Raw genomic sequence first — 22920 nt, 5'->3', positions numbered from 1 at the left:
GACTCTGGGATCATGACCAGAGCTAAAGGCAGACACTTAACCAGCTGAGCCACCCCGGGGCCCTTGAAGCATCTTTAGAAGGCAGGAAATGAACTGAATTATTATTCTAAATCATTGTAATGAGATCCTTTATTTCAGATTCTTTATTTCAATATTCTTATCTTTTTCCTCTAACATTTATGGATGGATACATTCTTTTTGGGTGGGGATCTAGTCATCTTTTTTTTTTTTTTTAAGATTTTATTTATTTATTCATGAGAGATACGGGGGGGGGGGGCGGGGGCAGAGACACAGGCAGAGGAAGAAGCAGGCTCCATGCAGGGAGCCTGATGTGGGACACGATTACCTATCCCCCCGATCCCCAGACTCCAGGATCAAGCCCTGGGGCTGAAGGCAGACGCTCAGCCTCTGAGTCACCCAGGCGTCCCGGGATCTAGTTATCCTTAAGACAGATTTGCTTCTATTATATTGCTTTACTCAAGTTTTCTGGTTTCTGTGATAAATGATATTTATTATGTACATGAGATATTCTGTTAATTTCGGCCATTTTCACATAATTGAAGGTAAAATACTTTGTTTCAAATGGAATGGCCTTGAATTTAACTTTGAAAAACTTTGAAAAATTTAATTACTCCTATAATAACAGTATAGTCTACATAGCAATTTTTTGTTGTTCTGCTTGTTGAAAACTAGGGTAGAAAAAATTTCTAAATAGTAGCCTTTTACATTTTTTAGATTTAAAATAACTAGTTATTTTATATGGAGAAAATTAAAATTAAATTTTCTTTTATCATTAAGGGCAGTGGGAATTAAACTGAAGGCTCCTGTATATATGCTCTCTCATGATGCCCTTTCCCACCCTGACCATTTGCAGATGCCAAATCCATTTGTTCATCAAACACATATTTTTTTTTTTTTAAGATTGATCGATTGATTTGACAGAGAGCCAGAGAGAGCATGAACTGTAGGAGAGGCCGACTCCCTGCTGAGCAGGGAGCCAGGATGTGGTGCTTGATCCCAGGACCCTGAGATCATGACCTGAGCTGAAGGCAGACTCTTAACTGGCTGAGCCACTCAGGTGCGCCTAAACACATTTCTTGAATTTGGTGTTTTGAATGAAAGAGACACAACCCCTGTCCTCAAGAGGTTCACATTTAGTAGGGAAGACAGACATTTAGTAGGTTATAGAGTTATCAATAAAGGATTAAAGGTATTGAGAGGAGGTGAGGTATCTGATATGAGTGGGAGTGACACAAGGAGAAATGTAGGCCAAGGAGAAGCATGAACAAGTGGTAAGAAATAACTTGATGGGAGAATTACAGATTTCTGGGTTGCTTGATTAAGTGGCAAAAGATAAGGCCTTCAAAGACTTTTAAGGAGGTTGGATATTATCCACTCAAGTGTATTATAAAATTAGATTTCTAACAGAGCTCGTAAATTTGGCCTAAGAGCGAAAAATAAAAAACATTTGAATGTCTACTTTTTACCTTGATTTGTGGTTGGAAAGAAATGTTGAGGGGAAAATGTGGATGTAAGCCCATTGTTACCTTCAAGAAACTCAAATTAGTGCAGAAAACAAACAGTACAGCGATACGAGTTGAGATGTGTGGTGTAGAGAATGAAAGTGACCATTTACAATTGAGAAAAAGTTTTACCTTGAACTTTAATAATAATCTTATTTATATTTATGGCATAGGGATGCCTGGCTGGCTCAGTTGGAAGAGTGTGCCCACTTTTGATCGCAGGGTTGTTTGAGCCCAGTGTTGACTTAAATTTTTATTTTTTATTTTATTTTTTAAAATATTTTATTTATTTATTCATGAGAAACAGAGGGAGAGAGGGGCAGAGACACAGGCAGAGGGAGAAGCAGGCTCCATGCGGGGAGCCCGACGTGGGACTCGATCCAGGGTCTCCAGGATCATGCCCTGGGCTGCAGGCGGCGCTAAACCGCTGCGCCACCAGGACTGCCCTAAATAAACTTTTTTTAAAAATGGCATAACTTTTTAGATCTGTCCAGCAAATTAAGCCATTAGTTCCAGCAGAGGAGGATCTGAGGCCCAGAAAAATCATGTGATTTGCCCGAAGATCTAGAACCAGAACCCAAGATTCCTATTAACAAACATTCTGTGGAGGAAGACATAGACATGGCCAACATGCACATGAGAAAATGCTCTGCATCACTTGCCATCAGGGAAATACAAATCAAAACTACAATGAGATACCACCTCACACCAGTGAGAATGGGGAAAATTAACAAGGCAGGAAACAACAAATGTTGGAGAGGATGCGGAGAAAAGGGAACCCTCCTACACTGTTGGTGGGAATGTGAACTGGTGCAGCCACTCTGGAAAACTGTGTGGAGGTTCCTCAAACAGTTAAAAATATACCTGCCCTACGACCCAGCAATTGCACTGTTGGGGATTTACCCCAAAGATACAAATGCAATGAAACGCCGGGACACCTGCACCCCGATGTTTCTAGCAGCAATGGCCACGATAGCCAAACTGTGGAAGGAGCCTCGGTGTCCAACGAAAGATGAATGGATAAAGAAGATGTGGTTTATGTATACAATGGAATATTACTCAGCTATTAGAAATGACAAATACCCACCATTTGCTTCAACATGGATGGAACTGGAGGGTATTATGCTGAGTGAAGTAAGTCAGTCGGAGAAGGACAAACATTATATGTTCTCATTCATTTGGGGAATATAAATAATAGTGAAAGGGAAAACAAGGGAAGGGAGAAGAAATGTGTGGGAAATATCAGAAAGGGAGACAGAACGTAAAGACTGCTAACTCTGGGAAACGAACTAGGGGTGGTAGAAGGGGAGGAGGGCGGGGGGTGGGAGTGAATGGGTGACGGGCACTGGGTGTTATTCTGTATGTTAGTAAATTGAACACCAATAAAAAAAATAAAAAAAAATAAAAAAAAAAAAAAAAAAAAAAAAAAAAAAAAACAAACATTCTGTGCTTTTTTTTTTTTTTTTTTTTTACATTCTGTGCTTTTTAGGAGATAATAACTTTCTGAGTGTTCCTAATGATAGATCACGGAAGTAACTATCATTAGCTAACTGCTACAAAGTTGTTTATATTGAACCCACACTTAATCTGATCAGGAAGCTAATAAGCCAGTATGTTTATTGCTCCCTTATTTTCAAAGCCTTAAAGTAGCTAACATATTTGCTCTTTTGCAAGTTAATTTCAGTTTATTCATATGCTCTTCATATGATATACCCTTGGCCATCCTTTATATAGTCTCATAGAATGTATGTATCTGTTGGCAGATGGTACCCAGAAATCGTATCATGATTTTAGTTGCAATCCCACCAGCATGGATAAATTAGAATTATTATGCCTGCAATTTCAGAACCTGTACATTAACTATTAGAGATTAAGATTTCAAACTCCCACTTTTGGGTACCATCTTGATCCTAAATGATGCAGAAAATGGTCATTATACTGTTTTTCATAGCATCTGTCAATAAAAACCACTATTTTGTTAAAATATAGTAGGCAATTAGTTATCAGCCCCCAAATAGTTTTTTAATAGAATTTTATTTTAATCTTTTTTAAAAATTTTTTAAAAGATTTTATTTATTTTTTCATGAGAGACAGAGAGAGAGAGAGGCAGAGAGAGAGAGAGGCAGAGACAGTCAGAGGGGGAAGCAGGCCCATGCAGGGAGCCCGACGTGGAACTAGATCCCGGGACTCCAGGATCACGCTCTGCGCCAAAGGCAGGCGCTAAACCCCTGAGCCACCCAGGGATCCACTCTTTTTTTAAATTGTAGTAAAATCACATGAAATTTACCATCTTAATCAATTTAAGTGTACAGGCCTATAGTGTTAAATACATTCACACTGTTTTAAACTCAACCTCCAGAACTCTTTGTCTTGCAAAACAAACTATACATATCATTAACTCACTATCCCCCTCCTCTTAGCCCCTGGCATCCACCATTCTTTCCCCTTCCTTCCTTCCTTCCTTCCTTCCTTCCTTCGATTGATTGATTGATTTGACAAAGAGCATGCACAAGATTAGGAGGTAGATCTCAACCAGATTCAGCTTCAGGGCTCAATCTCTGGACCCTGAGATCATCATCTGAGCTGAAACCAAGAGTCCACACTCCACTGAGCTATCTAGGCATCCCAGATTTGATTTGATTTTAAATAGTTGCTACATCCAACAGCGGTCTCAAGCTCACAACCCTGAAATCAAGAGTTGTACGCTCTACCAACTGAGACAGCCACTTCTGAGAAAGAACCCTCACCATGCTTTCTGTCTCTATGAATTTGACTACGTATCTCATATAAGTGGAATTAATAGTCACGTTTTTAAAATTAACTTTCCTAATAGAGTGGCATCGTTTATATATAAACTCAGCTGCTTTTAACAAAACATATGTAGACTATGTTTTATATTTTTGCATCTTGACTTACTGAGGCCATATGATAAGAAGATAATTCATTGCTGGTAGACTAAAGAAAAACAGAAGGCAAAATCCCTTAAGAACCTATCTTTCTTCTTCAAAGCCAAGGATATGGCTATACCTTCCTCCAATCTAAGCCCCAAACATGTTTTCAGAATTTACTCCTCTACCTTTTATATTCACATATTATAAAGAAATTCTATGTGTGCTTGAATTCTGAGCATCCTGTCTTTGGATATAAATGGTGTCTTAATCTATAAAATCAGGAATATTCTACTCAGGCGTAGGGGTAGTTGGTGGTATGTTTCTTTTAATACTTTCAGTTCACTTATTCAGTATCCATTTAGTACAGTACCTCTAAGGCTCTTCTCAAAGACAGGCTATATGCATACTGACATTGAAGCTTTTATATATCCCTAAAGGAGGAATTTTAAGCTTTTAGAGTATGAAGTAGGAAAATGGAAATTGAGATTTGTTCAGATTGTTAAAGATCCCTTACTTAGTAGGAAGTACTTAAAGTCACTGAGACAAGTAGATAAATAAATTTGTGGGACTTTCATAGACTTCTTAATTACCAGACCATTTAATAAAAAGCATCTCCTGACTCAATCAGTTACTTGTTTCTTCTGTGTAAGGCTTAATTTACTGTCATCATAATTTGTATATTATAATGTAACCATTATATTTAAAAATCACTTTGCCTTAAAAAAAAACACCTCAGTAATAGTTTTGTCAGGTATACACACGTCTATATATGTATAGCAGTAAGAATAAAAATGTAAAACATTTACAGTTTTTTTGTGCACATGTTATATCTCTGTGTCATTAATGAATACATATAGTAGTTTGGTGCATTTTGCTGTTTTATGCGTGTTTTGGGAGGTGAAAGGGTTTTGAGGGAAAGAATAGTATTTGAGCTATCACTGAGATGAGAACAGTTCGGAGAATTGTAGTTTGAAATACATTTGGTTTAAACTAGACCTTTCTGCAACACATGAAGGGTTTTGGGCTGAGGTGGAGACTTGTTGAAAAATTTTTACAGAGCTAGTTCTAATTTTGTTTATGAAATAGGAACGTGTGTTCTAATATAGAAAAGTCCTACATTTTTTATGATCTTAATTAGAGTCTCTTCTTTCTACAGAAATAGAAAGGTCGTTGATTATTCACAGTTTCAGGAATCTGATGATGCTGGTAAGTTTCATGATTTCAGTAAATTGTAAGTTGGGCCAACTAATAATGAAAGAATGCCAACTTAACGTACTTTTTAGATCATGCTTTTAAAATAAATTTTATTCTTTATTTTTAAACTGTGTAAATTATGTCAAGATCTGTGTCACCCAAAACAAAAGTTGAACTTGCATGGATTTTAACTTTTCTTAGTAGGTCATTGATAGTAAATACTTGAATACTTTTTTTCTTATCTGGTTTTGGATTCCACACTTTAAATGTACAATAATTCTGATGCAGTGTTCATTAGCTATTTCTCCTGTTATAATCACAGCAAAACTTGTACCTTATAGTAGTTTAAGGTTTTTGCATAATAAAATAACTAACATGAGAGTATTTGTGAAACATTTGAATTGTGAACTAATTCATCATGGAATGAGTAGTGTGTCTTAAATCTTAGCCATAAAAAGTTTCTGTAGAATATGTCCTTACTCTAATAATTTTTCAGATCCATTTGCTATTTGTTTTTTTTTTTTTTTATCCAATTTTAGTTATAAAGATATTATGTGTACTTTGGGAAATTTTAGAAAATGCAGAAATGTAAAGAAGAGTAATAACATATAATCCAGCCTCCCGGAAGAAATACTAACATTTACTAAATGCTTGTTAAATATTTGCAGTTATTCATTTAATCCATAGTAGAGCAGTTCTAATAAAATGGGAAATACTGTTACTGTTTACAGATGAAGAAATTGGGGCAGAAATATTATTCAAGATCCCTTGGCTAGCAAATTACCATTTTAATCTTTTTGTTTAAAAAGCCTGTGTCTTTTCTCTCCTTTTAAAAATATAGTTGAGGGCAGCCCCAGTGGCACAGCAGTTTAGCGCTGCCTGCAGCCCAGGGCCTGATCCTGGAGACCCGGGATCAAGTCCCACGTCGGGCTCCCTGCGTGGAGCCTGCTCCTCCCTCTGCCTCTCTGGCTCGCTCTGTATCTCTCATGAGTAAATAAAATAAAATCTTTAAAATAAATAAATAAATAAATAAATAAATGAATGAATGAATGAATGTAGTTGAAGTCTTGCTATTGAATTTGGGTTCTGGGGCGCCTGGGTGGCTCAGTGGTTGAGCATCTCCTTTTGACTCAGGTTGCGATCCCAGGACCCTGGGAACAAGTCCCATATCAGGCTCCCTATAGGGAGCCTGCTTCTCCCTCTGCCTATGTCTCTGCCTCTCTCTCTGTGTCTCTCACGAGTAAATATTTAAAAAAAAAAAGAAGAAAGAAAGAATCTTGGGTTCTGTCTCCCTCCCATCACACTCCTACTTATGAGTATCTTTTTCCTGTTACAAAAAGTTATTTGAGAAACTCCTATTAATGGTTGTGTGATATTCCATAATGGAATTTATAATGTGTCCAACCATTTAATAATTACTGAAGCTCCAGACTGCTTCCAGATCTCCACTATTCTATATAATAGAGTAGTAAACAGTTTTAGAAGTATTCAATTATGGGGGCGCTTGGGTGGCTCAGTCAGTTGAGCGTCTGGCTTTTTTTTTCTTTTTTTTTAAGATTTTATTTATTTATTCATGAGAGACAGAGAGAGAGGCAGAGACATAGGCAGAAAGAGAAGCAGGCTCCATGCAGGGAGCCTGATGCGGGACTCGATCCCAGGACTCCAGGATCTCACCCTGGGCCAATGGCAGATGCTCAACCACTGAGCCACCCAGGTGTTCCTAGTGTCTGCTTCTTGATTTCAGCTCAGGTCAAGATCTTAGGGTCATGGGACTGAACCCTATGTCAGGCTCTGTGCTGGGCATGGAGACTGCTGGAAGACTGTCCCTTTCCCTCTGCCGCTCCCCCCACTTATGTGCATGTGCTATCCCTCTATAATAAATAAATAAGTCTTTTTTAAAAGAATTAATCAATGTTTAAGATAGGGTAGTTTTCTTTAGTTAAAGGACTTTTGAAATTGGAGGTATTTCCCTTAAGTGTCAGTATGCTACATTTAATACTTTGGTTTTCAAGTAATTTACTTAATAACAGTAATTGTGTTAGGATTATAGAATTGTGGGCTCTCTACATTCTAAAATGCATATGTTGCTTTATTACCGTTTAATAGTTTTCAAGTAAATAAGTTGGAAGATGTCGAAACATGGCATATCTTTAAGAAATTAAAAGGGTAGGATATAAATTGGTAAGAAATATTTCTTTGGCTATGGATATATTAAATATATTAAACACATGAGGACTAGAAGGGACTGGGGTAGAAAACAATTTACTTTTTAAAAGTGAAAGAAAATTATTTGGGAAATCCTGAACCCCTCACCATTTAAGTAGCATGAGAGATATTTATAAATAAACAGTGGCAATTTCTACATGTAAAAATCATAATCTAATTCATTGAATTTGAAAAATTATCTGTTTAGATGAAGATTATGGAAGAGATTCAGGCCCTCCAGCTAAGAAAATTCGATCATCTCCCCGAGAAGCTAAAAATAAGAGGCGATCTGGAAAGAATTCACAGGAGGATAGGTAAGAGGCATTGTTAATCTGTTCGTGCTTGTGCTTACGCTGGATGTGAGGGTTGGCTCTGATCTCTAACTTGGTGGAATCTCCATTTACTCCATTTACTGTGGGAAAGTGCTTATTGTCCACTTGATGTTTTGCCTATGTCTTACTCTCTCAGGCAGTGCTTCTTGAATGTAGAGCTGAGCTGCTTTAATGTCATGAAGCTTGCTTGGAGTCAACCTGGAAACCAAGGTGATCTCCAAGAATGCTTTTGTTGCTACCTCAAACTTCTGAACATAAGCAGAGAGATTGTTTACGTGTGTGATTTGTTACCTAGCATTAGTGTTGACATTTTCATTGTAGTGTTAGCAGAATGAGTGACCTCTCCCATTCAGTCACCCAACACGGGCGGAATCGGAACTAAAGCTTATAGAATCTTAAGTTGTTTCACCTGCTGAATTTTACTATCTATAATCAATTCTCCTTTGTTCAGATACCGTAATCATTCATGTGGCAGTTTCCTTTCCCTTGTTTTATAAACAAGTTCAGAGGAGTTGTGATTTTTATCTATGATTGCTTCATGAGGCTAGATATTGTAATTTTTGCTTCTGTCACAGATCTACACACTCTTATACTCAAACTTTAAGACTTTCTTAATGATGATGATGATGATGACTACCATCTATGATTCTTTTCCGGTCTCTATTATCTGCTAATTTGTATTCATCATCATTTAATTCTTTACTAGGATAATACTAGCTTAGAGAAGGGTTCAGTGATTTATCCAACGTTATCCAGCGAATGGACCAACAGGTTTTGGAACCATATCTGTTGGACTCTGTAGTCCACGTTTTAACCATTAGGCTATACTACTTCCAGATAATACTGTTACATAGGAAAGTTCAAAGAAATAAAATTTATCTTAGCAGTTCTTCCAAGATACTTAACTTCAAGTACTAAAATCTAATAAAATGAAGCCCCACACAGAAGTCTTTCCATTCTGAATTCACAGGATGCTAAATTTTTAACAGCATTTACCTCCAGTATTTTCTTTCCTAGAAAATTTCAGAAACATGGTTTTGAGGAAAAACAAGGCAAAATTATGTTGTGGGGCAACAAGTCTCCCATGGTTTTGTAGTGTATCTCTCTAATCCAGTTTTATATAGCAGCCCAACTTTGCTTCTCTTTCATTATATTCATTTTTTGTATTTCTCTTAGGAATGGATTTGTATGGCCTACTACCCATTACAATGTCTCATCAATATAATTATATATCTAGCCTAAACTTTTCTTTGTTCTAATCATTTGGTTTTATTTTTCTTTCCTAAGTATCAGGAGTGGTTGAAATAGAATTTTTATTGCCATTTGTATTAGGTGTCTTGTACAGTTTATTTCCTCAGACCGTTGTTGGGTTGAGTTTTCTACTGGTCTCTACTTAAAAGTTCAGCTTTTACTCGACTTCATTATAATGGGATTCGAGGATTAATGGTCTTTATAAACTCAATAATAAAAGAACTAGAGAAAGCAATAGTTTCTCAATATTGTGACTTGTGAATTAAGTGCTTATTTTGCATAAAAACATTTAGAATAGTCACAGGTTTCAGAATTACAATGTGCCTTGGATCAGATTGCTTAGTAAAAAAATATATTTGGTTTTTCTCTTTGTTCAGGAATCTTGGGTTTGGTAGTTTGTCATTTGAGTGTGGTCTAGATTATAGGAAATACTAAAAGAGATTTATGAGACCTGCTGTTTGAAAAAGCTATGAAGGCAGTTTTCATGGATGAGCGTTTCTTTTTTTTGTCAGAATTTCTCATTGAATCATAAAATTTTAGCACTGAAGAGTACCAAGTGATTTGCTTGAGATCATACAACTAATTAATGACAAAAACAAGACACTAGAACCCAGATTCCCAAGTTAAGATTTGTAAGGACATAAAATGTGCATCTTTGTGAGACTAAAAACCGTTTTATAAAACTTTCCATTGAGCTTTGAGGCACCTTATTTTACTTTGAGGTGTTCTTGAGCCTGACTTTTATTTTCTTCATGATACGAGGCAGATCTATGTGTTGATGTTTTTAATATATTAGAAATATTGGAGGCAAAAAATATGAGATGATTAATTGATTTATTTTCATTTTGTTTTAGGTAAGTTTTTAGGGATATTGTAGTTTATATAACTGCACTCCCAATCTCCTTTAATAATTGTGTACTAGGTGAGTTTTGCATCTGTATTTGGTGCTATTTATTTGCCTACTTTCCCACCATTCACACATTAGGTAATTTATTTTCAGTGTTTTTGTACTCTGCCTCTGACAACAGAGAATTGTATTTTTTATTATTAAATGTTCTTGTGAACCAGGCCTTATCCACAGGTGAGAAATTTTCAGCCCATGTTGAGATCCTGTCTTTTCTTCCTTTGGGTCTTTGGAAGGAGTATTTTCCAAAAGCACATAAAATTGTGCTTATTCATTAGCACTCCTACCCCTGTGAAGCTAGAGAAATAATATAACCAGCTTCATTCCTCAGCAGATTTGAATATTTCATCTACAAAAGAGGTATTCTTCAGGATTCTTCCCCTGTTAGAGATACCAGGGGTTTGTGTTCAGTTAGATTGATCTAAGACTTTTAAACTTTTCCCCTCCTTTCCTTTATAGTGAGGACTCCGAAGAAAAAGATGTGAAGACCAAGAAAGATGATTCTCACTCAGCAGGTAGCAAACAGTTTTTAATGTAATAGGTGATTGATGTATGTCTTTTTATTCACTGGACACTTTAATATGCTGTTTTATAATAATGCCGAGCACTGTGGTAAATACTGGCATTACAAAGATGTTTCCGTCTTTGAAGAGCTCAATGCTGGTGGCTTACTACAATCTCCTGTGAGGGTTTGTTAACGTGCTTACATGCTCTGTCCTACTCCAGGATTTCTGATTCAGTAGGTCTCAGTGCAACATTGGGGCTTTGTTTTTTAAAAATATTTACAGGGACACCTGGGTGCCTCAGGTGGTTAAGACTATGCCTTTGGCTCAGGTCATGATCCCAGGGTCCTGGGTTTGAGCCTCATATTTTGTCCCTGCTCACTGGGGAATCTGCTTCTCCCTCTCCGTCTCCCTCTCCCCCATGGTCATGCTCTCAAATAAATAAAATCTAAAAAAATAATACAATAAATAAAAATTTTATTTTTACTTTAATTGTGCAGATTATTCTCATGCACAATTAACATCGAAAACTATTTACATGAACAAATATCAAACTAAATAGATTTAAAAGAGTGTGAGGCACCCGGGTGGCTCAGTGGCTAAGCATCTGCCTTCAGCTCAGGTCATGATCCTAGGGCCCTAGGATGGAGCCCCACCTCAGGCTCCCTGCTCAGGGGGATCCTGCTTCTTGCCCCTCTTCTTGCGTGTGTACACACACTCTCACGCTCTCTTTCTGTCAAATAAATAAATAGAATCTTTAATAATAATAATAAAAGAGCATATATAATACTAATGACATAGAGCTCTAAAAAAGGGAGATGGTGATGAACTCTGGGGTAAAGAGCAAGCAAAGGGGCAGCCCTGGTGGCTCAGGGGTTTAGTGCCGCCTTTGGCCCAGGGCATGATCCTGGAGACCTGGGATCGAGTCCCACATCGGGCTCCCTGCATGAAGCCTGCTTTTCCCTCTGCCTGTGTCTCTGCTTCTCTCTTTCTGTGTATGTGTCTTTCATGAATAAATAAATAAAATCTTAAAAAAAAAAAAAAGGCAACAAGCAAAGGATAGTTTTGCCACAAGTAGTCCTTAGAAACAGTGGCCATAGAGAAAGCTTTCTTGGCAAGAATTTTAACTCAAAAGAGTTAATAGACTCCATGGCCAAATTTCATTTGTTTTATTTGTTAAATCCTATGCTTACTTCGGCAGCATATATACTAAAATACTTGTTAAATCCTAATTACTTATTGATATTTATTTTTCTGAATATAACTCTTCTACTTATTAAGGGTTTATTCCACATTGCTCCCAACCACTTTAGTTTTGATGTACACTACCCTGCTTTTGCCTTCCTAGCTCTCCCTTTAAATGAGATTGCTATTAGCTAATATGTGGAGGGTAGACAGAGCTCTCCTAAATTCACTCCATTGAGCTGTTTGCTTTCTTTCCTTTTCTAGCCTATTATCTGACTGCCTAAGTTGAAAAGAAATATGTTTTGTACCTTAGAATAAGTATCATTGAAGGACAGTCTTCGCCTCTTCCATTTGAAAATATTTTTCTAGGGGCATCTGAATGGCTCAATTCATTAAGCTTCCAGCTCAGGTCATGATCTCAGGGTCTTAAGATCAGGAGCCCCCCGTGTCTGCATGGCGCCTAGCATGCAGCGTGCTTAAGATTGCCTGTCTCCCTTTCCCTCTGACCCCCCACCCCCACTCTCACACTCTCTTCTTTTTTCTTTTTTTAAGGATTTTATTTATTTATTCATAAGAGAGACACAGAGAGAGGCAGAGACCTAGGCAGAGGGAGAAGCAGACTCCATCTAACTTTAGTTTTTAAAAACTGTGAACATAGATCAAAATGTAATTGATAATTTTAGGGCGACGCAATGATACAAGTTTAAGGAAGCACCTAAATTCAGCTTTATTACTACTTAAAACTATATGCCCAATCTATTTTCTATGTAATAATGAGGACATAATCTTTTTCAAGTTCATTCTTTGAATTTTAGTTCCTCTTCTGTATATTTTGTAGGAATTTTTAAGTATAGAATTTACCTCGTTTGAAGGAAATATAGCTATAGGTTCTATCTCATATCGGCTTTCTTGGTCAGCCATCAGATAAATGCACAACTTTTTGATCACTGCATTATAACTTTGATATTACAGAGGATAGTGAAGATGAAAAAGAAGATCATAAAAATGTACGCCAGCAACGGCAGGCAGCCTCTAAAGCAGCTTCCAAACAGAGAGAGATGCTCATGGAAGACGTGGGCAGTGAAGAAGAGCAAGAAGAGGAGGATGAGGCACCATTCCAGGAGAGTAAGTGAAGTTGGCTTACTGGAGTCATGATTATAGTTTGTGATCTTGATTGCCTCTGTGTTGTTGTGGATGCTAAATGTTACAGCCAGTCCCTTATATTAGATATTCATAGTTAGAAGAGATCACTGGTTTTGATACTGGTTGATATTTTAAGAGGATCAAAGATTCTCTTGATTATGAAGGCCATCATCTGAACTCAAATACTAAACAAACAGTTGTTAAAGTGATAGTTACATGGTGGGTGTTGTGATTAGGATTTGTATTTTGGCATGGGAGCAACAGTTGTAGACTTCGTCCCCCAACAACAACAAAAAAAGTGTTAATAACAGAATTTAGATATTTTGCATGTTAGGTGAAACTTACATGTATTTTTGCTTTGTATTCAGCTTTCTGATTTCATTTCTTCATAGTTGGACCAGACACTCCCAATTGGTTCTGTTTCATTTCCTTGGTCTCTCTGGTACTATCAGGGAATGATGGAACTACCAAAAGTTATTTGATGGGGGAAAAGAAAGTTACATGGTGGCTTCAGTTTTTATACAGATTAAATTTTATCTCTTCCCGTTTTCAGCCAAGTCTTTTTTTTTTTTTTTAAGATCTTATTTATTTAATTTTCATGAGAGACACACACACAGAGAGAGAGAGAGAGAGAGAGAGGCAGAGGGAGAAGCAGGCTCCATGCAGGGAGCCTGACATGGGACTCGATCCTGGGTCTCTAGGATCATGTCCTGGGCTGAAGGCAGCGCTAAACTGCTGAGCCACCTGGGCTGCCCTCAACCAAGTCTTTAAACAAGTCCGTGGTGCATCCCTCATGTGCGTGCCAAACCCATCCCATGTGTGGGGCCAGTGGCCACTCCAGCCAGGTTGGTAGCACAGCTGCCACCAGAATCCAAGAGTGTTTGGCTCCCAGATCCCATCCTGCAGTCATGCTTAGCGCTGTCTCCCTTCGTTTGCTTGGAAAGATGTATACATTAAGTTGGACATTGAAATTTCTTCTTTCCTCTCAGAAGATTCTGGCAGCGATGAAGATTTCCTCATGGAAGATGATGACGATAGTGACTATGGCAGTTCAAAAAAGAAAAATAAAAAGATGGTTAAGAAGTCCAAACCTGAGAGAAAAGAAAAGAAAATGCCCAAACCCAGGCTAAAGGCTACAGGTGAGTTGTACACAAGTGAAACCAAACAGCTGCTTTGAAAAATTTCATGAACCACTAAACTTTTTCTACAGAAATTCTTCATCAGGGCTTGGCATTAGCCACATACCTAACAAAAATAGGAGCATTCTGCGAGGATCTGGTTTTCCACACTTGGGAGGATCACATATTTATAAATAAGATCTATAGCCCCTGCAAAAGTCTGGTGGCGCAGCCCCATCCCTCTGCTGCTGCCTCACACAGCGAGGTTTGGCAGTGACCGTGGTAGAAACACTGCAGCAGCATCATAGCTGCGCCTTGTGCTTTTTCCCACCAATGGCACAACCTCAGCAGCTAGGAAAGACTTGAAATTGTGAAAGAACACACCTATATATTATCTTAGGATTCACTACTGCGGCCTGATCTTTATACCATCCTTTGTATTGGCAGAATAAAACCACGCTTGGCAACAGGGTTTCATTTTCTCTGAGCAGTTGTTGTTTCTGCCAGGTATTTTCTGAGTCATGGCTAGTTTGTCATTAAATCAGAAATCTAGATTTGCTTTGTTTTTTGTGGTAGAACTGGTGTTTTTTAAATTTTTTACTCATCACTTAGTGATAGTACACATCGTGGAACTGTCAAAAGTTACTTGGGCGGGGGGACCCAGCTGGCTCAGTGGTAGAGCATGGGACTGTTGATCTCAGTTGTGAGTTTGAGTCCCATGTTGGGCATAGAATTTAGTTAAAAAAATAAAACACATCCTTAGAAGACTTTTTAGAAAAAATTTGATGACTTCAGTTCCTATTCACGTTGTTGTATCTATTCTTTTTGACCCGCTTTTTAAACATGACTTTTGGGGCACCCAAGTGGCCCAGTGGTTGAACATCTGCCTTTGGCTCAGGTCATGATTCTGGGGTCCTGGGATTGAGTCCTGCATCAAGTTCCCGGCAGGGAGCTTGCTTCTCCTTCTCCCTCTCCCTATGTCTCTGCCTCTCTCTGTGTTTCTCATGAATAAATAAATAAAATCTTTATTTAAAAAAATAATAATAAATACGACTTTTATCACAACTTTTCACAAAAAGTGAAACATGACTTATATCACAACCAACTTAGTGGTTGGTTTAAAAACCACTAAGGATAGTATGCAGTTTCTGTACCGTCCTGTTTTCTTTATTATAAACATTACTGCTAGATAGCACCATAGTGTTGGCAAGAATGATTGAGAACCAGTGCCCACTTTGATTTTTAGTCAGATTTATAGACTGCATTCTTTTAGTTTTGTTTTGTTTATAGCCAATTTTTATTAAAGATCTCTTCTTCTTTTCCCTGCCCCACATTGGTATTTTTCTTCTTCCAGTGACGCCAAGCCCCGTGAAAGGCAAAGGGAAGGTAGGTCGCCCCACAGCTTCAAAGGCATCAAAGGAAAAGACTCCTTCTCCCAAAGAAGAAGATGAGGAACCAGAAAGCCCTCCAGAAAAGAAGCCCTCTGCAAGTCCTCCACCTGAGAAATCTGGGGATGAAGGGTCCGAAGATGAAGCCCAGTCTGGGGAGGATTAAAAAAGTGATGATGGTTTGGGGAGAGATTTTATTAAAAAAAAAAAGAGAAAAAAAAAGAGAAAAAGGGGGAAAAAAAGAAACCTACTTAAGATAGAACATGGTTTTGGCTATGGCTTGACTCATGGGCTTTCAATGCTTTTTTTCTTTTTCTTAAAAAATAACATTCTCTCTCTCTCTCTCTCTCTCTTTTAAGAAAACCATTGTAAGTTTAATTTACCTTTTTGTCTATTGGTCCTCTCTTTGCCATCACCCCTCTTTCCCACCCCTTCCCAATGAAAGCCATGTCAAAGTAATCACTGGATTGACTGCTTCACCTTTTTATTCTTAATGGAAGGTATACCACAGTTGTAAAGCAATAAGATTTGAGATGAACACTATGGAAATTTTGCTTTTTGCTAAACAGTAGCAAGTTGACCATAATCAAAAAATGTAGAAGGGTTTTAGTTAAAAATGATTGCTTCTTTCTCTACCTGGACTTAAAAAAAAAATAAGTTGTCATCTAATACAAGTTTATATGTCTATATATACAGAAGTCTAGATGTCTAGAAAAATCATGATGTTAAACTTCCACTGATGGGGCAGGTAGGAGATAAGAATGAATTCTGAATTGTTACTAAAAGTATTCCATATTTTTTACATTGGGGGCAAGGCAGGGGATGGTGTTACCTTACCTTGTTTGAGGGTGTGGTTTTCTTTTTTTTGTTTGTTTTGTTTTTTAATTTCATCACTTGTTATCTCAAGAGACCCCGAGCCAGTGATCCTTTTATCCTGCTACAGTCTTTCAGGAACTTTAAAAAAAAAAAAAAGAAAAAAAAAAAAAGGACCGCCAAAACTTAAATCACTCTTGATTTCTTTATTTCATTCTCTAATAGTTCATGTTTTAAAATATATATGTATCTATTCTGTTTCTTGGATAACATTTTACCAAGGATCAAAAAAGGAAAAGAAAAAGAACTCTAGAATTCAAATGGCAAGATCTATACACCAGAGTGAATTTCTTCTTAACTGACAATGTTTAGGTTTTAAGCAAATAAAGTACCAATTAATGTGAAACTCGATCACAAAGACTTGAGATTTTTCCTTTATGAAAACAGCAAGTTGAAATTCTTTTAAGCCAAAAATATGCATTCAGATCCCATGAACCATGCTCTGTTTTTATTTGGGGATAGAACATTTTTGTCTTCATAACCTATCTTCCCATTTCTTTGGAGACACATGAAATGCATCTCTCGGCTTCCTGTTCCTACATAGATACCACTGCATACCCCATCCCCAAAGCCTGTTAGCTCTGCTCTAAGACATGATTGATTTCTCCTGGCTCTATTCTTCACTTGTTTCACCTTTGTGCTTGGTTGGGAGTATGGTAAATGCTGCTCCCATACCTTTCAATTTGCTTTTGTCTTTTTACAGTGCCCCCTGCTTACTGCTCATGTTGAAAGCAGAAGTTTAAGGGGCTCAGAGCTAGGGAGACCCATGTGGTTAGGAGCCCATGTGCCAGCGATAACAGACTCTACATGCCTTATGAAAGCAGTCAGGAGATAGTTCTGTAGGTTTGATTCTCCATCCTGATACCACGAGCTCATGGGAGCAAGGTTTAGGGGTCTTAGCATGCTAATAAGTTGGAAAAAAATAGTGAAATTTAACCTCTGCCTTTTTTTATCTAGGTGTGCCGCTTCAATATCCTATGCAGTTTTCTTGCTATCTTTTAAGTTAGAGCATGTTTTTCTCTTACACAACATGGCTTTCTTACAGATATTCCTAGGACAAAAGGTTATTTATGGAATATTTGTACTCTGGTTTTTAAGACACTTTAAAGACTATCCTTACTCCATGACTTTTTAAAATAACACCCAGTGGCAGAGTCATTTCACTGTTGTGCACTGTGCGTGTTAGAGAATGAATTTGGAGATTTTAGTACTTGGCCAAAAATGCAAAACTTGAACATAAGTAGCAGTTGGATTATTATCTTTCATGATGGTTGACTTTAGAGTTGTGAACTTTGTCACGAGGGTGTTAAAGATTATTCTGCTTTGGTGGGTTTGTTGGGGTATCCGATTTTAACAAGAAGGTTTGTGTTCATATAGTCAAAAGACCTCCCAGTGTTTCCACCATGCACTTCAATTTTTAGGGATTTATAACTTTAAGTCCTACATTCCTAGTAACATTTGGACTTTTCTTACATTATGTTTCGTGAAGATGGGGGGGTGTCTTTTAAAACTTTAGCCTCGGTATTTTATGTAACAGTCTCTTTAATATATTAATCTGCACTAACCTCTCTATGATACACACTTATTCTCTTAGAGGTAATCCTGTCTTTTAGGTTACTTGTGTGCATTTGGTTGTGATCCCTTTTTAAAAAATTAACTCATGAGGTTGAAAAATTTCTTCTATATTTCTAATGGACTAGACAAAAGGATCTGTGTCCCCAAGTGAGACAGGCTCTGAATGACCTTTGTTTTCTCCACCTTTTTGTTGATGATTCAAAACACTCTAGTCTTCCCCTCAAATCATGCATGCATATAGGAGGACAACTGTGGTGTCTCAACTGGAAACAGGTGCTCAATAGTCAGGCTTGGTAGCGATGTCAGGACGGGTTACAAGCTAGAAGCTGACAATGACTGGCCGTTGGCACCACCCTTGACTCAACTCCCATTTTTTTCCTCTAGTGTGCCTATGGTGAAATGGCAAGAGCGTCATTCACGGTCTTGTTTGCAGTGCTCAGGAAGTGGGACCTTCACTCAGAAGGTGCTTGTTTGTGGTACCTGAATTCTCTTAGCTCTGTTAGGTTTCCCTCCGGAACATGGATCTCGGCAGCTATGCTAACGGACACTACATTCTAGTTCTTAAGATATTTCCAGACTCCTCTCTCCACCATCCACAGCTAGAAATGGGTAGCTTACATCTTACTAAATCCGTAACTTGCTGCTGCTTTTAGCCCTCCCCACCTCAAATTGGAATCAATGGAGTGGGCCCACTGGATACGCTTGAGTTTCAGTGCTAGTAGATTTGTCCTGCTTGCGGAAACTCCTCTCCCTTTCGTAGTCCCATTCTTTATGGAGCCCATGAAGGGAAATTAATGGGTGTATCTCTCCTTCGAGGAGGTAACGGTGTGAGTGTTTTCCTCTGGAAGAAGAGCAGTTGATTTCCCAGGAAGGAGCTTGGATACAGATTTTCTCCCCCCCCCCCCCCCATAGTAACTGGTTTGCCCCATTTCAATCCTCAGTTTGTACTTACCTTTGGCACTAGTTGAAAGAGCATTTTCTTACAGGTAACAAATCAAGAGTGGAATTTGAGGTTATAATCCAGTAAAGTTTTTGACGCTGTGGATAATGGTTAGCTAGACTGACTTCAATGCTTGCTTGCTTTTTTTCTTTTTTTGTTTTAAACATTTCTTCTTTTATCCATGAACATACAAGTAACAAGTGGATTTTAGATAAAGTCCTGGTTGGGAGAAGGACGTGCTTTTCTTTAAACAAGTCTAGGAGATGCTTTGAGTGTAGTAGCAGAATTTGCCAGGAGCAACAGGGAAAGCTTTATAAAAGACCATGTTGGCCACTGTTGCTGTTCTATAGAGTGGGTGTTTGGATTTGAACAGTTCTTTTCTGTTCCTGCATCACCAGTAGCTGTTACTGTGAAGGAACTGTCACCTTAGGAGTTCAGAAAGGATAAAACCTGGGCTCTGGTCTTCAATGGCATTCAGACAGAAAAGTAATAAACATTTCATGCCACAGGATAGGGAAAATAGAACGAGCCGTTTGCTCTTGGGGTCAGAAAAGTGTCTTTTCTCTGTGCATAGAGCTGGGTTTATTTGAAAAGGGACTTAGTTTGAATATTGGGACATCAAGCTATCTATAGCAAAGTTTCCATCTGCAACCCATTTTCCTTTCATCTTGGGATAAACTTGATACAAAATGACTTTGAATCCCAAATCCCTAAGTGACACTCTTTTTCAAAGCCTAACTCACAAAATTCACAGTGGTGCTGACTGTGCATTAACCACTATTGGGAAAAGTCCCGTAAACCTGCCTGTTGCCATGCCAATGGAGTGACTGAGCTGGTGACATCTGTCTGAGCATGCTTTGTGTGGCTGGTGGAATGCCACCTTTGTGCATACACTTTGTACATCAGGGGTGAAGGGAGGGTTTTCTAGATTTATGGGGGGAGGGTAAAATTGGGATTTTTTTTTTTGGTTGTTCCTTTTTCAATGGAGTGTAGGGGTACAGTACTCAGCTTATGCCCTAAATAATATGTATAAAACCCTCCAAAGTATTGTGTGTGTGTGTGTGTGTGTGTGTGTGTGTGTGAGTGTGAGTGTGTGTTTGTATATGTCTGGCAAGTAAACTTTTGTCTCCGGGAAATTAGTGATTTCTTTTCTTCTTTTCCTCCAGAAGTATTTGTTACAAGATTTGTAAATAAGAGCTCTACTTAGTTTGTTTACCATGAACATGTTGCAGCAAACCTTATACACCTAATTCCTGCAAGATTTAAGGAAAGACTTTAAGACTTGCCAGGTTAAGCAGCAGCCGAGTTCTCAGTAATTGCCTTGATTCATCATCTTTCAAACTTCGTTTTGCCAGCTCTAAAACTCCCAGTCTTCCTTGATTTTTGTTCTTAATCTTCTGTGTTCTGGGCAGGAAGGATTATAGAGAGGAACCTGTTTCAATGTATTTAATTAGTCCATGGGCTGAGATGGGGGGCATCCTTTCTTAATACTACAGTGTTGCTAGATACACCGCCAGACACCTGGGGGTTGGGCATCCTTGCGATACCTTCAGGTGCTGACATCTGCAGCATGGTACTAAGGAAGTTAAAGTTTGAATGTAACCACTTTATTTAAAAAAAATTTTTTTTTAATTTAAATGAAATGAGGTTGAAGTGAACATGATTTTGTTGACCATGTTCGTGAATTATAGATGCAACATGCATTGGTAGACTTGTGTGATGGTCTTTTGTGATACTTAATTTTTTACATATCCCAGTCTCTGTATGTATCTGCATAGACAAAGAAAAAACAAACTCCTGCTTTCTTTATTGAAGGGTCTCCAGGACTGCGTGTCTGCTCCTGAGCTCTGTTTTGAGTATGTGTATCCTTTGCTTGTATTTTGTATTAAAAAAAATAAGAAAAAGAACCCTTTATTGTTGAGCATGTTGGCATTGTCCCCTTTATTTTTTTCTCTTTTTGGGACATATGAAGCAAGTTATTCTTTTTCTGTATCTTTTTTTTTCTTTTGTAAACTTTTTTTGTTTTGTTTAAAAATGGCTTTATAAAAGGGCTTTTATAACCCAGATGTGTGCTCTGTGTACTTCTTATAACACTCAAGCAAATACACTAATTATACAGTTGATCACCTTGGCCTGTCAGCTCCCAGCCCAGACTGACTATAGGGGGGATTCTGCTTCCTGAACGAATTCTTTGAAACTAACAGTGACTATCACTGTTGTTGGTGAAAGAGGAAGGCATCTCTTGTCTCCAAAGTCAAAAGAAGTAACTAATACTTAAGAGTATGGAATGAAGAGGCAATAGATTGCCTAACTTTTGATAATCAAGGGAGCACTGGACTTGGTGTTAGGAGGATTCCTAGTTAGCATTTTCCCTTATTTCACATTCAAGGTTATGAAGTTGTGAAGAGCAAAATTCTTTCAGTCATAATATATGTAAGAAGATAATATTTATACTAAAAAACAGACATTTGCATTCAATTCCAAATACCCAGATGAACTACAGTAACCTGCAGTTTAGAGCTAAATACAGAGACAGATGTATAAAATCCCTCTTGAGAATTGGGCTGATATTGTAGCTATTGGGGGCTTTTATTCTTTTCAACCTTTTCCCTGGTTCACATACTTGCCTTGTCCTCTATTAGCATACCAGCTCCGCTTGGCTTTGAGATTAAATGTTTTTGCACGCTGTTAACTCTCAGTGACTAGATAACTATTTCTTACAGAGTTGTTTGTCCCGGGTCAAAGTTGACTTCGGAAGAACCAGCCACTTTTCCTCAATCTCTAGGTGTTTGGGGCGCCTGGGTGGTTCAGTCGGTTAAGTATCTGACTCTTAATTGCGGCTCAGCTTGTGATCTCAGGATCACGAGACCCTGTGGAGGTCTCCTTGCTGGGCGTGGCAGTCTGCTTAAGAGTCTCTCTCTGCCCCACTCCCCACTCTTCCCTTCGCTCATGTGCCTACTCTCTCTCTCAAAAAACAAAACAAAAAACCATAATCTAGGTTTTATGATTGACATACCCAATTTCTGTTTCAGTACAATGCGGGAGAAATGTAGTCTGGTGTAAGGAAAACCATCAGAGGCATAAATAACCTGGAACTCCCTTGACTCCCATCTATGAGCATTACCAAACCATAATTTAATACTGTAGATGTACAGTACATTGTAATATATGAAGAGTTTGTTTATATAATACCTCCTTCAGTTTTCCCAACAACCAAGGTTGGCCGGATGTTTGCTATTCCTCCAATTTCATAGTGCATAAACGGGTTCAGGTAGGATATGGTTTGTCGTGGCTGGTATGATACAACAAAGGTTTGAAATCAGGTGAGCTTTGAGTTGTCACAGCTGTTTCTAAAACCAGCACCCCCCATCTTGTATAAGTGGGCCCCTTGAGTCTCTCTCCTTCCTGATAATAAACTTTAGAGCATTTTGCTGTACTTCAGCGTCTCAGTACTGCTGATACTTGAGCCAGTCCAATAACTAATATCAAAGATTTAAAGGGAAAAATGTCTTTTCGATAAGATATGAAAATCCCTTGCCAAGTGCTTCAATTTACCCAAAAGTCCTTATGGCCCCTAGCTATGAAGCTTCAAGCTATTTAAAAGCTTTTATTTTTCTGATTATGTCTTAAGATAGTGACTGTATTGAGGAAAGTAGTAGTAGTCATCTTGACTATAAATACGGCCCTATTCCTCTGCCAGTAGAGGGCAGTGTTTGTCCTCCATAGACTTAACTAAAAGCTTCGCTATGCTCCCTAGCTCATTTTATTATTACTATTACTATTATTATTGTTTTTATTATTTTATTATTTTATTATTCTGCAAGCTGTAGGCCCAATGTGGGTCTTGAACTCACGACCCTGGGATCAAGACTCATGCTGTACCGACTGAGCCAGT

General features: G+C 38.1%; 1 protein-coding gene across 2 annotated transcripts in view; it reads left to right on the top strand.

The window, feature by feature from the left end:
* The window catches only part of NUCKS1 (nuclear casein kinase and cyclin dependent kinase substrate 1), a 34416-nt gene extending 13327 nt beyond the window's left edge, over nt 1–21089 (top strand). The window contains exons 2-7 of one of the 2 annotated variants that reach the window (XM_025421094.3): nt 5571–5620; nt 8022–8127; nt 10760–10815; nt 12961–13113; nt 14124–14270; nt 15604–21089. In XM_025421094.3, coding sequence (XP_025276879.1) covers nt 5571–5620; nt 8022–8127; nt 10760–10815; nt 12961–13113; nt 14124–14270; nt 15604–15803 — 712 coding nt within the window. In that variant the 3' untranslated portion in view covers nt 15804–21089. Of the gene's footprint in view, nt 1–5570; nt 5621–8021; nt 8128–10759; nt 10816–12960; nt 13114–14120; nt 14271–15603 lie in introns of both variants that reach the window. The other variant, XM_025421093.3, reaches the window with a different exon arrangement.
* The last annotated feature ends 1831 nt before the right edge of the window (nt 21090–22920 follow it).

Source organism: Canis lupus, chromosome 38, assembly GCF_003254725.2.
Source record: "Canis lupus dingo isolate Sandy chromosome 38, ASM325472v2, whole genome shotgun sequence".
In the NCBI taxonomy this organism is placed as follows: Eukaryota; Metazoa; Chordata; class Mammalia; order Carnivora; family Canidae; genus Canis; species Canis lupus.
The sequence above is the reverse complement of the archived record's forward strand: the minus strand, read 5'-3'. Positions and strand labels throughout refer to the sequence as shown.